At 32.6% G+C, this 15,640-nt stretch overlaps 2 protein-coding genes and 1 pseudogene across 2 annotated transcripts; 1 reads left to right on the forward strand and 2 right to left on the reverse strand.

Moving 5' to 3' along the window:
* Positions 1 to 305: 305 nt before the first annotated feature.
* Positions 306 to 2,696, reverse strand: LOC115979877 (60S ribosomal protein L18-3). Its single transcript, XM_031101953.1, has 5 exons — positions 2,585 to 2,696; positions 2,395 to 2,484; positions 1,137 to 1,265; positions 859 to 1,041; positions 306 to 706 (listed from the first exon to the last, which is right to left on the reverse strand). The coding sequence occupies exons 1-5, from the start codon at positions 2,585 to 2,587 to the stop codon at positions 548 to 550; spliced, it is 564 nt and encodes a 187-aa protein (XP_030957813.1). The 5' UTR covers positions 2,588 to 2,696; the 3' UTR covers positions 306 to 547.
* Positions 2,697 to 6,745: 4,049 nt separating this feature from the next.
* LOC115980503 lies at positions 6,746 to 8,397 on the forward strand (annotated as a pseudogene).
* Positions 8,398 to 10,169: 1,772 nt separating this feature from the next.
* LOC115979879 lies at positions 10,170 to 12,263 on the reverse strand. Its single transcript, XM_031101956.1, has 2 exons — positions 12,196 to 12,263; positions 10,170 to 10,921 (listed from the first exon to the last, which is right to left on the reverse strand). The coding sequence occupies exon 2, from the start codon at positions 10,738 to 10,740 to the stop codon at positions 10,228 to 10,230; it is 513 nt and encodes a 170-aa protein (XP_030957816.1). The 5' UTR covers positions 10,741 to 10,921; positions 12,196 to 12,263; the 3' UTR covers positions 10,170 to 10,227.
* Between the last annotated feature and the right edge of the window lie 3,377 nt (positions 12,264 to 15,640).

The raw sequence follows: 15,640 nt of genomic DNA on the forward strand, positions 1-15,640 counted from the left end.
CCCTTAGGGATTAACAAGGAATGCATGCAACGGTTGTGAGAAGTTAGAACTAGAATGTAGGGGTAAGCCATTTACGGAGGCATTAGATTTTAAAGCTTCCTGATCATTCCATCCTTTGGTAAACCTAGCAAGAAACATTAGCTAACATTTCAAAGCCATTTGATCCAACAAGTTTGTAAACCAAATTTGAGACCTGCTATTTACACCTATATATGCAGTGGGCATGATAAGCAGCATCTAGAATATCATCAGTGCAAGAGTCTGAGACTTCTGCTCCTGAGGACTGGAGCTATAAACAATAATCATTCACTAGATCCGTTTAACAAAACTTGAATATCATAGATGAACCCAGATACACTTTTAAACAAACCGGTTTGTAACAAAAGTAAAAACGAGTCTCTTAAGTAACAAACATTAAATGATCATTGCCCAGAGTGCATATCAAAATAAGAATGACAAATAACCTCAAGTACCTAATAGTCTAGCAAAACTTTGGATTGACAAAGTCAGAAATGACACTTCTTGCTCAACAATTACTAAAATCAACTTAAACTCTAAATCCCCTGCTGTTCCTCTTTCCTCTAGCCCTCTCAAACTTCCTTCCCTTTGCTCGCACATAGGGCTTGGTGTGGCTGTGTGGCACACCAGGAGCGGGACCAAAATGTTTCACCGCTTCACGACCCTTCTTTGGACCTCTAAGAAGAATCTGCATCCAAGATAATGTTTACTAATTTAAATTTTGGACCTCTCAAGTGATTCAATAGTCAGCAATTATGACAATCACCACTATAGAAAAATTACTAACAGAGAACTATACAAAAACATTAAAAACATTCATAGTGGCATCAAAATCAATACCGTGTTCTGTCCCAATGGAGCCCTTAGCGCCAGCTGATCAAATGTCAAGCACTCACCGCCTGCCGTCTCAATCCTGGCCCTTGCAGTCTCGGTAAACCTAAGTGCTGTAACCTTCAAAGCAGGAACTTCATAAACCCGAATATCATCAGTCACAGTCCCCACAACCACAGCAATCTTACCATCCTACAAGGTCAACCACAAATGCAATAAGATTAAAAAGACCAATAAGATTTACAGTTTAGTTTCCAGGAATTAAGTAGACAAAGAAAAATACAAACCTTTCCTTTCATATATCGGATCAACTTAGACAATGAAAGTGGAGGCTTGTTTACTTTGCTCATGAACAAGCGCTTGAGAATCACCGCATTGAAATTGCTGCCAGTTCTCCGAACAAGGAACCGGTAAAGCTAATCAAGTAGCATCAAGTCAGGTTAGATACAATTGACAAACATACACATGTACACACACATGGAAACAAGAACCATTATCAATCCATTAACTACAAACATGTTTTTCGCTTTGAAGATAAAGAACACAATGAACATTATTGAAATACAACCAAACTTATAAATAACCATTTTAAGAAGAAAACATAATCACATAACAGAGTCCTTTTACCTCAAATTACTTGATATGAACGAAAAATCAAACAGGGATAAGCTTTAGCATGGTACAAACTAAGGAAAAAAAAAATATACAGAGCAAGAGCAGAATAGCATTTTTTTTTTAAATGTGATAGGGCTTATAGGGTCAGCAGAGATCTATAAATTCACGACAACTGTGATAACTCACTTTATTTATTATGTAAGTTTATATAATATTTTTAAAATTACATTATGAGTAAGTAATATGTTAAGCAAAGAACACCCCCACACCAGTGGTGTGTGTCCTGGGCTCAAACTAGGATACACAAATCTTTTTTTTTTTTTTGGGTCTCTAATTTCACTTCTTACCTTTCAAGGACACTAAAAAAACCTTAGGTATTAAACTATGGTTGGGTTTTTATAGTAAACACAAAAACAATAGTGAGTCTCCAAGGTTTTCCTCAGACCGTAAGACACCAAAACCACATCTTGAACATCAGGCATATGTCAGAAACATTAAAAACACATAAACACTAAATTAATAACATTTCCTCAATCAATATCTTTCACTCTTTTTATCATTTTTTTAGAGTTCACAAACTTATAAAGTGGCTAGGTTTCAAAATTTTCTACGTCTAAATCCAAATCCTGCCCATAAACAAAAGTGGGTCATCTTCAATATTTCCCCCCAAGACCCCAAAACCAAATCACAAACACATTACACAAGAACTCAAAATACAACATTTCCTCCAAATTTTTTACATTTCAACAACAACCGAGAAAGATTGTCAAGTCCAAATCCTACCCACCAACAAAAGGAGAAGCTAAAAAATGGGTCTTTTCCAATGTTATCCAAAGATTAAAAACCAAATCATAAATATAAAATCACACATACATAGATACAAACATGCGTAAATATACAAAAATAAAAAGTGGGTTTTTGGGGAGAAACCTTGACGAGTAGTTTAAGGTATATATCATTGGACTTTGGAGCCGTACGCTTGCTCTTCTTGACCTTGCCTCCTGCTACTAAATCAATCCCCTAATGAAACACACGAAACATTAACACTGATTCAGATTTACAATCACAAACATAATAAACGGACATACAGACAAAGATAGAGAGAAAGAGAGAGAGATACCATTGGAGCTAAAGGGTATGCTAGAAGAGCTCTCTCTGCGTTGTTGAGGTGGATACGCCGACTGCTGTGAGGAACAAACTAGCTAGGGTTTTGCTTTTGTGAGAGTTTCTGCCTTTTTATGTGGCGTGGCATTAGGGTGTACTGGTTTTCATGGGCTTCGTTTCTTGGGCTCTAGTTGTCTATGGGCTAAACAAAAAAAAAAAAAAAAGGCTGTTCATGTTGGTTGTTGGGCCACTTCACCCAATAATACTACATGGGAATGGGATTGTCTTAGTCACCTCAATAATAACTTTTTCTTTTTCTTTTTTTAATAATGTTTTGATAGGACTACTTTGTAATATTAATTAATGGCTTTTTGTTGTTACTGCAAAAAATAATAATAATAATAATAATTAGTGACTTTTGTTAATAGGTGTCCAAGTGCATTCATTAAGGAGGCTTTTGAAACGACCTCATCTAAAGTTAATAAATAAATAAAAAATATATGGATTTTAGACTAAAAGTAACTCAAATCCCTTTATAAAGTGGCTCGACTGCATTGTTATTTTAATTTTATGGGTGCGCTTCAGTCGTTGTCAACTAGAACCTCATTTAACTAAGAATTTTATTAGTTTTAAATCAACTTTTTCTTTAACGGGTATGAAAATATTCATTATAATTAAAATATATTTGTTAAGAGTAATTTAGATATGAATGTAGTACATGACACCATTCATTGATATGTTCAATTATTTATTTTGTTTCTACTCGCATTGTTTTCTCAATTTTGTGTGGTTTAGCTTGTGTTCATTGTCTACATGACTTAGAGAGAATCATTTGTCTCTAAAAGATGACATGATGTACAAAAGAATCATGACATTAGGATTGGGTTAGGTTGGTTAAATTTCAACTCATGTAACCCAATACTCATGACATTAGGTTGGGTTAGTTTGATTTATTTTGATATTTTTAAGACAATACACATGTCCTTAAAAGATGACATGGTACACAAAATACATGTAACACAATTGCTAATGGTGTTGTAGCTTGACGATATTGTTTGATACCTTGAACTCTTCCACAAGAAAAGCCTAAACTTGAGTTCATATATCCTTCACAATTTTGTAAGGGAAAAAAAATACATGACACAATTCTCTCTCTCTCTCTCTCTCTCTCTCAAATTGATTACATGAGTGTGGACACATACAAAAGAATCAAATGTTTTAACATCCCATATACTAAAGAATCCAATTCATTGACACATAATACACAATTCATGACTTTTGTTGTCTTTTTTAGGGCCAACTCTCGCATATAGGCGACCAAGGTAGTCGTCTAAGGCCCCCCTAAAAAAAGGCCACTCTTTTAATTCATATAATATAATATATTTATATTATATTTCAATTAAGACTTATTTATCCTTTTACCTAATTAAATAAAAAATATTTAAGGTCCATTTATTAGCTAATAGAATGCATTGTATATTAAAAATGCCCTACTATAATTCAAGTCATTGACAACTAGTTTGTAATTTTTTTTTTAAACAATAAAAAAAGAGTCTATAAATTCTAGTCATTATCACATGGATTGATGTATCACATCAACCCACATTCAGCTAAAAATTGTTACATCAAGTCATTTGTTACTTTATTTAAATTTTTTTATATTTTTTAATTAGGGTGATTTTTCCCATTTCTATTGTACCTATTTAAAAAAAAATTGAAGTAATTCATTTAATTTGTATCTTTTAAGTATATTTTCATTAGTTATTTTTTAAGAATAATCTACTTTTTGGACTAGTACCAATTTATTCAATTATATGATGAATAAATTTTTATTTGTACAAGTTTAGAGTGTAAAGTGACTACATCATTTAGTAAAGTTGCAATCTTAATTTTGATAAATTAGGTCTAGTATTCTATATTCAAAATTTGATTTTAGTTAAATTATTATTTTCTATTATAAATCATGCTTCATTTATTTATAATTAAAAAAAATTATAAATATCTACTAGAAAATATCCATCTAGACATGAAATAAAAAATAAAAAAAGGAGAAGAGAAAACTAGAAAAATAAACTGAATCTCAAAATATATTTATAGATAAATTTGTTATTAATATTAAACAAAACAAAACAAAAAATTTAGGGGAAAATATAAGAAATGAACAAGAAATCGAATGTGACAATACAAATGTTATGGGTTCTATTTTGTCTACTGGACTTTAGTGGTCTTGGCCTGGTCATGTGTTGGCTGATATCCAAGCTCTCCTAACTCGTCTATGGTGGTTCTCAGTTTGTAGTGTTCACCGAGATGCTAATTTCATGACTCATGTTTTGGCCCGTTATGTTAGACATATCCTTTCTAATGTATTTTGGTCAGAGGACTCTTCTCCCCCTACTATGGAGGTTCTGTATTCTAATTTGGCTCATTTGCCTTTATAAATGATAATTTGATTTGCTTTCAAAAAAAAACAAGAAACTCATTGATAATAATGTAAATAGTCTTAATTAAATAAATATTATTTAATATTTAAATATAAAAAATAAAATAAAAAGTCTCATTTAAAATTTTTGCCTTAAACCCCTAAATTAATTGTAACATCTCATAAATTTAACCAAATAAACCAAAAGATGTAGTGAATAACCAGTAAGGGTGTGTTCACAATAACAATAATCAAATTTATTGGAAAACTGCCTCATAGACTTGTACAATCTCTTGCTTTAATGCTAAAAGTCTTGCTATGTTGAATATAAGCAATATGTCTACTCTCTACCCAGGTGAAGTTTGAGCAAACCTTTGCTAGACCGACCATGAAAAACAATTTGATGATCACTTTTTTAGCCATAGTTCCCCAATGTTCTCTCTCTCTCTCTCTATTTTTTTTTTTTTTTTTTTTTACAAGATAAAAATTCTACTCTAACTTAATATAAGTATATATGTGTGTGAAACTCCCTCTTGGAGACTTGAACCCCTCCATACCCCACAAATATTTATACTTGTGAAGTGACTATCGCATCAAGGGTGTGCAGTGGTATAGTTCCCCAACGTTCTAACACAAGGGAAAGGCTGCTCTCTTTCATTCTACATTTCAAATATTAGCCATTGACCTTCCATGTAATGATGTTTCCTCCTTCCCATTTTTATCAAACACAATAAATGTACCAAAAACATTTTAAAGAAACAAGAAATTTTAGTATTTATCCTTTTAAAACCTATTTTTATGAACACATCATTTGACAATACAACCTATATTAAAACTTCTATTTTTATTTTTACCATTTCATTCAAATAATGTTTCTTTATTATTTTTCAATAATTTTTTATTTTATTTTCTCTCCTTTGTCTCTCTCTTTCTCACAGCACCGCCGACACCACACTACCAACCACCCATACCACAACCACCATTAACAAAAAAAGAAAAAAAAAATCAGAGTAGAAAGAAACCTCCACATCCACGTCCACCCACAACCACCACATCCACTCAACACCACCAACCACTGTAAAATAAAAAAAAAAATAAAAAAAAAAAACCCTCCACCATCGCCGCCACCAGCAAACCCACCACCACCGACCCACCACAAATCATACCCATCCAAAACCAAATCACAAACCCACCACCCAAAACCAAATCACAAACCTACCAAAATATGCCCAAATCAGAACCCCTGTACAAACTCACAACCTATAAATCGAAACCCAAGGTGTGAGAGAGAGATAATCATTGATTTGAACCAGTGAGGGCGAGTGGGAGAGCAAATTAGAGGCAGCGGCCAAATAGTAGAGAGATTGGCAACGAACTAGCGACATTACAGATGGAGTAGAGAGATCAACAACGAGTAGAGATCGACGACGAGCACAATAGACCATGAACCATGGAGAGAGAAGAGAGAACAGAGATGAGAAGTGAGAGAGGAAAGAAAATGAGAAATGAGAGAACCGTTGGTGAATAAAATACAATTTTTTATTTTACAATACAGCTACAGTGCGCTCTCAAAAACGGGAGAGCACCATAGCAAGATTGTAAATTTTATACAACATAACAGTTTTGATGGAGGGTACGTTTTGGGGTTCAGCTGTTAAAAAATAAGGATTTTAGCATATAGGAGCCTTAATGAGAATGCACTTAAGCTCATGAGAAAGAGCAAAGAGAAAAGAAGAGTTTTTACACAGAGAGACAAGCATGGAGGAGGGGATAGATCATAGGATTGTGAGTGTCAATGGCATCAAAATGCACATAGCAGAAAAAGGACAAATTCATTCTTTGAGCTCACTTGGATACCATGCTATAGCACCAGATCTTCGGGGCTTCGGTGACACTGAAGCACCAACTTCCATCACCAACTACACCTACGATCACATTGTCAATGACCTTGTTGCTCTCATAGAATCTCTGGGTGTGGAGCAATTGTTTCTTGTGGCACATGACTGGGGAGCCATGACTGGGGAGCCATCATAGGTTGGTACTTGTGCCTGTTTAAGCCTGAAAGAGTGAAGGCATTTGTGTGCCTTATAGTTGCATTCACGCCAAGGAGTCCACAGATGAAGCCAATGGATAGAATGCGAGGTTTCTTTAGAGATGACTACTATATATGCAGATTCAGGTTCTTGTTTAGCTAACATAACCAGATTTGGCTTCTTGTATGCTTAAATGATCATGTTTTAGTATAAAATCTAATTTGTTTAATCCCATTTACCTCTTTGGTGCCTAGTTTCTATGAAACAGCTGAAACAGTTAGGTAAGCATGCTTGTTTGATTTGAGCAAAAGTCACATTATTTGCTTTGTTATGATTTTTGCTCAAGATTTTTAGGCTTAGACTTTAGTACACGTTACATTCCAAGTTATAAAAGGCTAATCTTGGACTTTGAAAATTGAAAACCAAAACTTGGTAACTAATATCTTATATTGCCACCCAATTTTACTTTGATATTTCTATGTGTTGCAAGCACCAGGAGAAATTGAAGCTGAGATTGCTGAAATAGGTACAGCAAATGTACTCAAGACCATTTTATCAATTCGAAAACCAAGTCCACCCTGCTTCCCTAAAGGAAATGCATTTGGAATCCGTACCAATGCTTCAATTTCCTTGCCTTCTTGGCTTTCAGAAGAAGAGCTTACTTATTATGTCACAAAATTTGACCAGAAAGGCTTCACTGGAGGATTGAACTACTACCTAGCAATTGACCAGTATGTTACAAACTTCAATGAAAATGTTTCAAAATCTAAATGTCAAAACATTTCTTATGCTAAAGACTTGATATGTAACAAATTCTAGGTGCCCATTTCACGTTTAAGGTTTTAATTCTTAAATCTAACTGTGTATAGAGTCATGTTATTTAAAATGACTATATCTTAGATTTGTAATATTTAATATGAAACATTAGATTGATTCATTTAAGATGGAGATGATCCTCTTTCAAGACGCTCACCTGGCACGTTTTTAATCAACAAAAGAACCAAAATCTTGGGTTCACATAAAATATAAGCATGAAACTTAAATCTTGGCCTTCCTTAACGTTAAATGTCCCAGTACTTTGGTATTCATAAAACAAACGTTTGAGAATTAATTTCTGATTATTGCAGAAGCTGGGAGGTCACAGAAAAATGGATCGGAGTGCAAGTGAAGGTACCTGTGAAGTTCATAGTGGGGGATTTGGACATGGTGTACACCACCCTGGGGACAAAGGAATACATACACAATGGTGATTTCAAGAAAGATGTGCCATTTTTGGAGGAAGTTGTTGTGATGGAAGGGGTGAGTCACTTCATCAACCTAGAAAGAGCAGAGGAAATCGGTTCTCACATCTATGACTTCATTAAGAAGTTCAAATAAATTCTGTTAGTAAATACTGTAAATTGTGCATTGTTTCTATGGGTTCATTAGGAATTCAATCTGTCACTCTTGTGGCACTAAGCTTGGTGGTTGAATAGACATTGTCATATGATCAACAAGGCTGCTTTATTAAGTATGAATTTCTTCTTGAATATCTATTTCTTTACAATTATTTCATTATTATTGAGAAGCACATATTGGTACATGGATTCCCCAAATCCCAGTTATTCATGGCTAGTTAAAATTTGAATTTAAATTGTTGTTTAAGACTCACTGAGTGTGTGTGTGTGTGTAAATTAATAGTAAAAAGAATTATATAGTTATTTTTGTAGAAGTGGAAGTTTAATGGAAGTAGATAGGAGCTTTTGAAAGAAGCCGAAAAGACTTTCATAAATTAAAAAATAAAATAACATAACCAAAAGGCTATATGCAAGAATCAAAGAATGGCAAAATAGAGATTTCTTGCTTGTCACGTCCCAATTATTGTTGGATTTAAGTGCAAAAGCCTAAGTAAATATGATGGGCGTCTAAATTTATTAAACACCAATTAAGCTACATTAATATTTTAGACTCTATAAAATAGATTTGGCTTATCTCCGGTACTTTTTTTTTAAAAAAAAAAATCACCTTTTGTTTTAATAAAAAATTGTAATATCACCCATTAATGAAATAAAATGTGAAAATTTAAACCCACTATCATTTGTTTTTTTATATTTAAAATAAAAGAACATGTTCAATTAAAAAAATACTTTTGAGCTAAGCCAAACCCCCAATGGAATCAGAAATTTGTGGAAATTCTACGCTCACAAGGTGCATTGTACTAATTTTGTATGTGACATACTTATTTGGGACAAGATTATATAACCTAAATGAATTAGAATGCCATCAGCTTCATTAATCTTCTAAAATACTTCAAGTTCTTCATCATATATCACACTACACCGTTCTCACATTGCAATATTTTTCCGAATGAATTTTAAGAAGAGGCAAAAATGGAGAGAATGATCAATAGCTCAGGAAGGAGTTGTGTTTCAAGGATTTGCACCGGGTGCAATACTACTAATTCATCTCACATTAATTTTTACAATCTTATTTTTAAACTTTAACTTTAATACTTTAAATTTTTTTTTTTTTTTTAAATTCATTCGATCTCAAATTGTGTTTCAACACTATGCACATCCACGCACACCCAAAAAAAAAAAAAAAAAAAAACACTCTCAAGATTGGAAATTGTCAACGCTGCAATGCCCAATAAAGAAGATGTTATGGATGTGAAAGGAATCATTTCTACTGGGTGTGTGTGGTAAAGTCTGACCTGTTGAAGTCAATGTTGGATGTGATTCATTCAAGTATCATAATATTAACTACAAGAATCAATTCCTTCATATAATTGTTACTAGTGGCTAGTCACAAGTGCAACAACTTTTCGGGCTGTTTTTTTTTTTTTTTAATTGAGACTGCATTAAATTCTCCTTTTTGTGTTTTTTCAATTCTATAATGTCTAAGCTAGAGGTACGTTGCATTAGACATAAGAAATAACTGGCATTCTATTGCAGCTAATATTGGTTGTGTTAGGGCCTTATGATGCATGCGTTGCTTGTGCTATGAGCCTATGAAAAAAAAAACATGAAATAAGATAATAATAAGATGTATTGAATTGTATTAATTATAAACCATTAGCTAGTACAAACTAGTAGATGTTATTGATACTTTATAGAATATGGGACTTCTATTTAACCTTTTTGGTAACAAAAAATTGGGCAACACGGATATAGATGAGCACCAACTTGATTGTTGGAAATTTTATTCATGTCAACGTGGAATCAAGGCTTAGATGTGAGCGATAATGGATTCCGCATTGTTTTGCATCATGCCAAGTTTGTTAGTCAAGTCAGATATTGGAGACTTGAAGGGTTTACCCTTGAAACCTTCGTCACACTTGTCTCTATTGACCGTGGCCTCTTTCAGCCAGGTTTTAGCACCATCAACGTCGCCATATGCGAAGTAACTTTCCGCGGCCTGTATTTTCTCAACTACAGTTAAATATTTATCAGAGCAATTGCTTAGGACTGGCTTCACGTCCCCCGTTGCTGAATTTATCAGTTGGATGATTTTGTTATCTATATCGGTAGCTTGATTCTCTGTATGTTTTAATGCAACTTTGGCTAAAGTCTTGAGATCTGTAGCTGAATGGGCATCAGAGTCCGGTACAAGAGTTTCTAGGCACAGAACCTTGTAAATGGTATAACCACAAGCTTGTTCAATCAAGGGGGTTTGGCAAAGAATTTGGGTTGGAAAGACAGTCAAAAGAAGCACAAAGACGAGGCTTGAAATGGGATTCATGTTTTCACTATAATGTTTTCTTTTCAGATAAATTTTATGTTTTTGAATAGGTGTGGTCAATCTAGCTATTGGGCTTCTTTTTTGTGTTTTTGAGAAACTTGTAGCTATTGGACTATGGTTATATAGAGAAGTGTTAGGATGTGATTGGTTCTAAGTTCAAATACCTATTTTGAAAGTTGATCTGTAAAAAGTAAATGAAATATTTTAGTGCAGGATTGAATTACATATGACCACACAACCACACTGTTCAATCGGTCCCTTTGACCTTGCAGTGGTTATTACGAGGAGTTTGTATTTAGAATCATCCACTCCCAAGTTTCTAGCAAAACTTTACCATCTTCCCTTTATTTTTAGTTGACACAAGTAATTATTATTTGATTGGGATTAAGTCTTGTTGTATAAGAATGTTCTTCTCTATTTCATTTAATCATCTAATAGAAGATTCGGTACTTGTTTGGATCCAATATTAACCTATAAATTATTGGTTCCATGGTCATGACAATTATTAAGAATGAAGGGGCTTGATTTTACTTTCCTTCCTAAATAGAAATATAGGTGGGGGGAAAATTGATGGGTTCTACCCCTTAGAAATAGGGATAAGATAACCAGAATTGCACATATAAATTAAGAATAGGTTTAATAACAACTTTTTTTTTCCATAATTTGCTAAAGTGATAAATTGTGAATGGTGGTAAATATTTAGTATACTGTAATAGACATTGTAATGTAATAGCTATTCATATGGATTAGCTATTCTTTAGTTAGTTATTTTTACACTACATGAAATAGTCATTCCTTATGAATAGTTATTTTTCAAAATGAAGAATAGTTATTGTTCTTTAAATAATTTGTAGTAGCTATTCTTTAGCAAGTGCAATAATTTCTAAAATTAATATATTTTCAAATAAACAAACTTGTCATATACAAGTAACGATTATAAAAATAAAAAATCATTAAAAAAAAGCTCATTTCTCTCTCAATTTTTTTTAAAAAAAATATTATTTTTAAAAAAATATAATTGTTTGAGTAAGATATTTCATAAAATAAATTTTAAGTTATATTATAATGTTACAGCTCATAACCAAACTTATGAACAGATTTAGTTATTCTATTACAACACATTCTATTCTCAATAATAAATATTACAATTCTTATCGTAATCTTCATTCAGTATACTAAATATGCCTTTAATGATAGGCTTATGTAAAAATAATTTCAACCAATTACAACTGGCCAAAAACAAATTGCAAAAATAAAAATTAAAGAGAGTGAAATTTTGTGTCAATAGTAGAGTTGACAAGAGGAACAACAAATTGCAAAAATAGAAATTAAAGAGTGTGAAATTTGTGTCAATAGCAGAGTTATTAAGAGGAACAAATCCCTTGGTTGAAATTTCTAATTTTATGAATATCACCATAGTTTAAAACTGAAATAGAGAGAAAGAGAGAGAGTCACCATTGGAGCTAAAGGGTTTGCTAGAAGAGATCTCTCTGCGTTGTTGAGGTGGATACGCCGACTGCTGTGAGGAACAAACTCGCTAGGGTTTTGCTTTTGTGAGAGTTTCTGCCTTTTTATGTGGCGTGGCATTAGGGTGTACTGGTTTTCATGGGCTTCGTTTCTTGGGCTCTAGTTATCTATGGGCTAAACAAAAAATTAAAAAAAAGGCTGTTCATGTTGGTTGTTGGGCCACTTCGCCCAATAATACTACATGGGAATGGGATTGTCTTAGTCACCTCAATAACAACTTTTTCTTTTTCTTTTTCTTTTTCCTTTTTTAATAATGTTTTGATAGGACTACTTTGTAATATTAATTAATGGCTTTTTGTTGTTACTCAAAAAAAAAAAAAAAAATTTAATTAGTGACTTTTGTTAATAGGTGTCCAAGTGCATTCATTAAGGAGGCTTTTGAAACGAACTCATCTAAAGTTAATAAATAAATAAAAAATATATGGATTTTAGGCTAAAAGTAACTCAAATCCCTTTATAAAGTGGTTCAATTGCATTGTTATTTTAATTTTATGGATGCGCTTCAGTAGTTGTCAACTAGAACCTCACTTAACTAAGAATTTTATTAGTTTTAAATCAACTTTTTCTTTAACAGTAATGAAAATATTCATTATAATTAAAATATATTTGTTAAGAGTAATTTAGATATGAATGTAGTACATGACACCATTCATTGATATGTTCAATTATTTATTTTGTTTCTACTCGCATTGTTTTCTCAATTTTGTGTGGTTTAGCTTGTGTTCATTGTCTACATGACTTAGAGAGAATCATTTGTCTCTAAAAGATGACATGATGTACAAAAGAAACATGACATTAGGACTGGGTTAGGTTGGTTAAATTTGAACTCATGTAACCCAATACTCATGACATTAGGTTGGGTTAGTTTGATTTATTTTGATATTTTTAAGACAATACACATGTCCTTAAAAGATGACACATGGTACACAAAATACATGTAACACAATTGCTAATGGTGTTGTAGCTTGACTATATTGTTTGATATCTTGAACTCTTCCACAAGAAAAACCTAAACTTGAGTTCATATATCCTTCACAATTTTGTAAGGGAAAAAAAATACATGGCACAATTCTCTCTCTCTCTCTCAAATTGACTACATGAGTGTGGACACATACAAAAGAATCAAATGTTTTAACATCCCATATACTAAAGAATCCAATTCATTGACACATAATACACAATTCATGACTTTTGTTGTCTTTTTCAGGGCCAACTCAAGCATATAGGCGACCAAGGTAGTCGTCTAAGGCCCCCCTAAAAAAAGGCCACTCTTTTAATTCATATAATATAATATATTTATATTATATTTCAATTAAGACTTATTTATCCTTTTACCTATATTAAATAAAAAATATTTAAGGTCCGTTTATTAGCTAATAGAATGCATTGTATATTAAAAATGCCCTACTATAATTCAAGTCATTGACAACTAGTTTGTAATTTTTTTTTTTTTTTAACAATAAGAAAAGTGTCTATAAATTCTAGTCATTATCACATGGATTGATGTATCACATCAACCCACATTCAGCTAAAAATTGCTACATCAAGTCATTTGTTACTTTATTTAAATTTTTTTATATTTTTTAATTAGTGTGATTTTTCCCATTTCTATTGTACCTATTTAAAAAAAAATTGAAGTAATTCATTTAATTTGTATCTTTTAAGTATATTTTCATTAGTTATTTTTTTAAGAATAATCTACTTTTTGGACTAGTACCAATTTATTCAATTATATGATGTATAAATTTTTATTTGTACAAGTTTAGAGTGTAAAGTGACTACATCATTTAGTAAAGTTGCAATCTTAATTTTGATAAATTAGGTCTAGTATTCTATATTCAAAATTTGATTTTAGTTAAATTATTATTTTCTATTACAAATCATGCTTCATTTATTTATAATTAAAAAAATTTATAAATATCTACTAGAAAATATCCATCTAGACATGAAATAAAAAATAAAAAAAGGAGAAGAGAAAACTAGAAAAATAAATTGAATCTCAAAATATATTTATAGATAAATTTGTTATTAATATTAAACAAAACAAAAAAAAAAATTTAGGGGAAAATATAAGAAATGAACAAGAAATCGAATGTGACAATACAAATGTTATGGGTTCTATTTTGTCTACTGGACTTCAGTGGTCTTGGCCTAGTCATGTGTTGGCTGATATCCAAGCTCTCCTAACTCATCTATGGTGGTTCTCAGTTTGTAGTGTTCACCGAGATGCTAATTTCGTGACTCATGTTTTAGCCCGTTATGTTAGACATATCCTTTCTAATGTATTTTGGTTAGAGGACTCTCCTCCCCCTACTATGGAGGTTCTATATTCTAATTTGGCTCATTTGCCTTTATAAATGATAATTTGTTTTGCTTTCAAAAAAAACAAGAAACTCATTGATAATAATGTAAATAGTCTTAATTAAATAAATATTATTTAATATTTAAATATAAAAAATAAAATAAAAAGTCTCATTTAAAATTTTTGCCTTAAACCCCTAAATTATTGTGAACACACCCTTACTGGTTATTCACTACATCTTTTGGTTTATTTGGGTAACATCTCATAAATTTAACCAAATAAACCAAAAGATGTAGTGAATACCCAGTAAGGGTGTGTTCACAATAACAATAATCAAATTGATTGGAAAGGTCGTTACCTAACTCTAGGACTGGTGATGTATTTTTTTTTTCTCCTCTAGGTTTCTCTAGAAACCATAGAGCGGTGAAACACTTTTGCTATCTGTGATAGCCTCTTTCCCCGACAGGTGGGACCTTTTACTGCCACACTACCTATCCCTACCCTTTCCTTCTTCCCACCCATCTCACCCATCTACACCTTTACCGAAAACTCAATCTACCTGACACCATGGATGAAATCACTTGCAAATGGGACCGATTATCCTTAAACCAAAGAGAGAGCTAAATTGTCCCCTTAACGTCTGATGTGATTGGTGATGGCAAGGTACTCGTAGCCAAGTTTTTCACAAAGCAACATATCAACATGGAAGCAGTTTTTCGGACACTCAAAAGCATGTGGAGAACAGAGAAAATTTTTGACATCCGTGACCTAGGATCAAACTTGGCGATGATTCTTTTTGACGATGAGTACGACTTGGACCACATTCTGATGCGTGGACCATGGTCTTATGATAAGTACTTACTGGGCCTGTACAAACCAAGGAAAAATGAGTCAATAAAGCACGCTCGTTTCGACAGAGAAAGTTTCTGGGTACAGATCCACGATCTCCCAATTCAACATATGAGCAAGACAAATGCAGAGGCTATAGGAAGCTCTCTTGGGCTGGTTGAACAAGTTGACGCAAGTCCTACAGGTGACTGCCGAGGACGTTGTCTCTGAGTACGAATCAAT

The sequence above is a fragment of the Quercus lobata genome, chromosome 3, assembly GCF_001633185.2.
Source record: "Quercus lobata isolate SW786 chromosome 3, ValleyOak3.0 Primary Assembly, whole genome shotgun sequence".
Classification (NCBI taxonomy): Eukaryota; Viridiplantae; Streptophyta; class Magnoliopsida; order Fagales; family Fagaceae; genus Quercus; species Quercus lobata.

What these genes read in the sequence shown, in the direction of transcription:
- LOC115979877 (XM_031101953.1), bottom strand. An exon ending in ACCTTAAACTACTCGTCAAG is followed by an intron (nt 1,266 to 2,394) that starts GTTTCTCCCCAA and finishes CTACTTGATTAG; the next exon opens with CTTTACCGGTTCCTTGTTCG. An exon ending in TCCGATATATGAAAGGAAAG is followed by an intron (nt 1,042 to 1,136) that starts GTTTGTATTTTT and finishes TTGACCTTGTAG; the next exon opens with GATGGTAAGATTGCTGTGGT.
- LOC115979879 (XM_031101956.1), bottom strand. Translation starts at nt 10,740, where the DNA reads ATGAATCCCATTTCAAGCCTCGTCTTTGTGCTTCTTTTGACTGTCTTT.